At 46.4% G+C, this 2,500-nt stretch overlaps 1 protein-coding gene across 2 annotated transcripts in view; it reads left to right on the top strand.

Annotated features, from left to right (window-relative positions):
- Positions 1-2,500, top strand: part of LOC116061359 (disintegrin and metalloproteinase domain-containing protein 17-like) — a 25,937-nt gene that overhangs the window by 7,003 nt on the left and 16,434 nt on the right. For both annotated transcript variants that reach the window (XM_031315521.2, XM_035995096.1), the window contains 2 exons: positions 474-654; positions 1,736-1,866. In XM_031315521.2, coding sequence (XP_031171381.1) covers positions 474-654; positions 1,736-1,866 — 312 coding nt within the window. The remainder of the gene's footprint in view (positions 1-473; positions 655-1,735; positions 1,867-2,500) is intronic.

Genomic DNA, 2,500 nt, shown 5'->3' with positions numbered 1-2,500 from the left:
GTCCGTAAGTAAGTTCGTAACTAAGTAGGTATGTAAATGTGTAAGTTCGTAGGTCCGTAAGTAAGTTCGTAAATAAGTTCTTAAGTAAGTTCATAAGTTTGTAAGTATGTAAGTAAGTTCGTAGGTCCGTAAGTAAGTTCGTAAGTAAGTTCGTAAATAAGTAGGTATGTAAATGTGTAAGTTCGTAGGTCCGTAAGTAAGTTCGTAAATAAGTACGTTTGTAAATTTGTAAGTTCGTAGGTCCGTAAGTAAGTTCGTAAATAAGTAGGTATGTAAATGTGTACGTTCGTAGGTCCGTAAGTAAGTTCATAAATAAGTAAGTTTGTAAGTGTGTAAGTAAGTTCATAAGTTTGTGAGTAAAGCTCCGAAGCGGACAAAGAGTCGGTATTTCACTGAATAAGTAACGGTAACAACGTAATTTAAGAAGCGACGTACGTAGGTGATGCGATGCTCCTTCTGTCCGCTGTGTTCAGCCTCTGTGGAGGTTCACGGAGTCGCCTCCGGACGGCCGTCTGCTGGTCTACCGCTCAGAGGACGTCAGGAACCTCAGCCGCCTCGCGCAGCCCGCAGTCTGCGGCTACGTGACCTCCGACCCTGCCCACATCCTCCCCGTCGGGGTCAACACGGCCATGTTGGACGACCACGACGAGGAAGGTCAGTCGGTTTTAACCAGCGCTGGAATGTAACTAAGTACATTTACTGCAGTCCTGTACTTAAGTACCAAAATGTTGAGGTACTTGTACTTTACTTGAGTCTTTTCTTTACGCACGCACAATATAACGTCTGTCTGTGTGTGTGTGTGTGTGTGTGTGTGTGTGTGTGTGTGTCTGTGTGTGTGTGTGTGTGTGTGTGTCTCTGTGTGTGTGTGTGTGTACGTGTGTGTGTGTGTGTCTGTGTGTGTGTGTGTGTGTGTGTCTGTGTGTGTGTGTGTCTCTGTGTGTGTGTGTGTGTGTGTGTGTGTGTGTGTGTGTGTGTGTGTGTGTGTGTGTGTGTGTCTGTGTGTGTGTACGTGTGTGTGTGTGTTTCTCTGTGTGTGTGTGTGTACATGTGTGTGTCTCTCTGTGTGTGTGTGTGTGTGTGTCTGTGTGTCTGTGTGTGTGTGTGTGTGTGTACGTGTGTGTGTGTGTGTGTTTCTCTGTGTGTGTGTGTGTGTACATGTGTGTGTCTCTCTGTGTGTGTGTGTGTGTGTGTGTGTGTGTGTGTGTGTGTGTGTGTGTGTGTGTGTGTGTGTGTGTGTGTGTGTGTGTGTGTGTGTACGTGTGTGTGTGTGTTTCTCTGTGTGTGTGTGTGTGTACATGTGTGTGTCTCTCTGTGTGTGTGTGTGTGTGTGTGTGTGTGTGTGTGTGTGTCTGTGTGTGTGTGTGTGTGTGTGTGTGTGTCTGTCTGTCTGTCGGTCTGTGTGTCTGTCTGTGTCTGTCTGTGTGTGTGTGTCTGTGTGTGTGTGTGTGTGTGTGTGTGTGTGTGTGTGTGTGTGTGTGTGTGTGTGTGTGTGTGTGTGTGTGTGTGTGTGTGTGTGTGTGTCTGTGTGTGTGTACGTGTGTGTGTGTGTTTCTCTGTGTGTGTGTGTGTGTACATGTGTGTGTCTCTCTGTGTGTGTGTGTGTGTGTGTGTGTGTGTGTGTGTGTGTGTGTGTGTGTGTCTGTCTGTCTGTCGGTCTGTGTGTCTGTCTGTGTCTGTCTGTGTGTGTGTGTCTGTGTGTGTGTGTGTGTGTGTGTGTGTGTGTTATATCTTTCAGAGTCTGTGTTCAGAGGGAAGCGTCAGGTCCACGACCACAGCAAGAACACGTGTCCTCTGCTGCTGGTGGCCGACCATCGCTTCTTCAAACACATGGGCCGCGAGGAAGAGAGCACCACGCTCAACTACCTGGTTGGTACACTGTGTGTGTGTGTGTGCTTGTTTACCTATATTTGTGGGGTCCAAAAACCGGGGAGTCCAGTATACTTGTGGGGTCTGCACAGCTTTGTGGGGCCAAAAACCTGGACCCCACAAGGTTAAAGGTCTGTTTGAGGGTTAAGACTTGGTTTTAGGATTAGGGTTAGAATTAGGTTATGGTTAGGGTGAGGGTAAGGGTTAAGGTTAGGCATTTAGTGGTTAGGGTCAGCGTGTGTAGAGCCAGCATATTTCCACCAGACTCCATGTAAATAATCAGGACTTTTAGCGTGTATAGAGCCAGCATATCTCCACCAGACTCCATGTAAATAATAAAGGACTTTTAGCGTGTATAGAGCCAGCATATTTCCACCAGACTCCATGTAAATAATCAGTACTTTTAGCGTGTATAGAGCCAGCATATCTCCACCAGACTCCATGTAAATAATGAGGACTTTTAGCGTGTATAGAGCCAGCATATCTCCACCAGACTCCATGTAAATAATCAGGACTTTTAGCGTGTATAGAGCCAGCATATCTCCACATGTAAATGGGTGAATTAAGGGTTTATTTCAACCAAACCAGAGTGGTGATTGTTGGAACAGTGGAAAGATGAACCAAGACGGCTTTT

Source organism: Sander lucioperca, chromosome 19, assembly GCF_008315115.2.
Source record: "Sander lucioperca isolate FBNREF2018 chromosome 19, SLUC_FBN_1.2, whole genome shotgun sequence".
Lineage (NCBI taxonomy): Eukaryota > Metazoa > Chordata > Actinopteri > Perciformes > Percidae > Sander > Sander lucioperca.
This window is presented reverse-complemented; position numbering and strand designations above follow the sequence as displayed.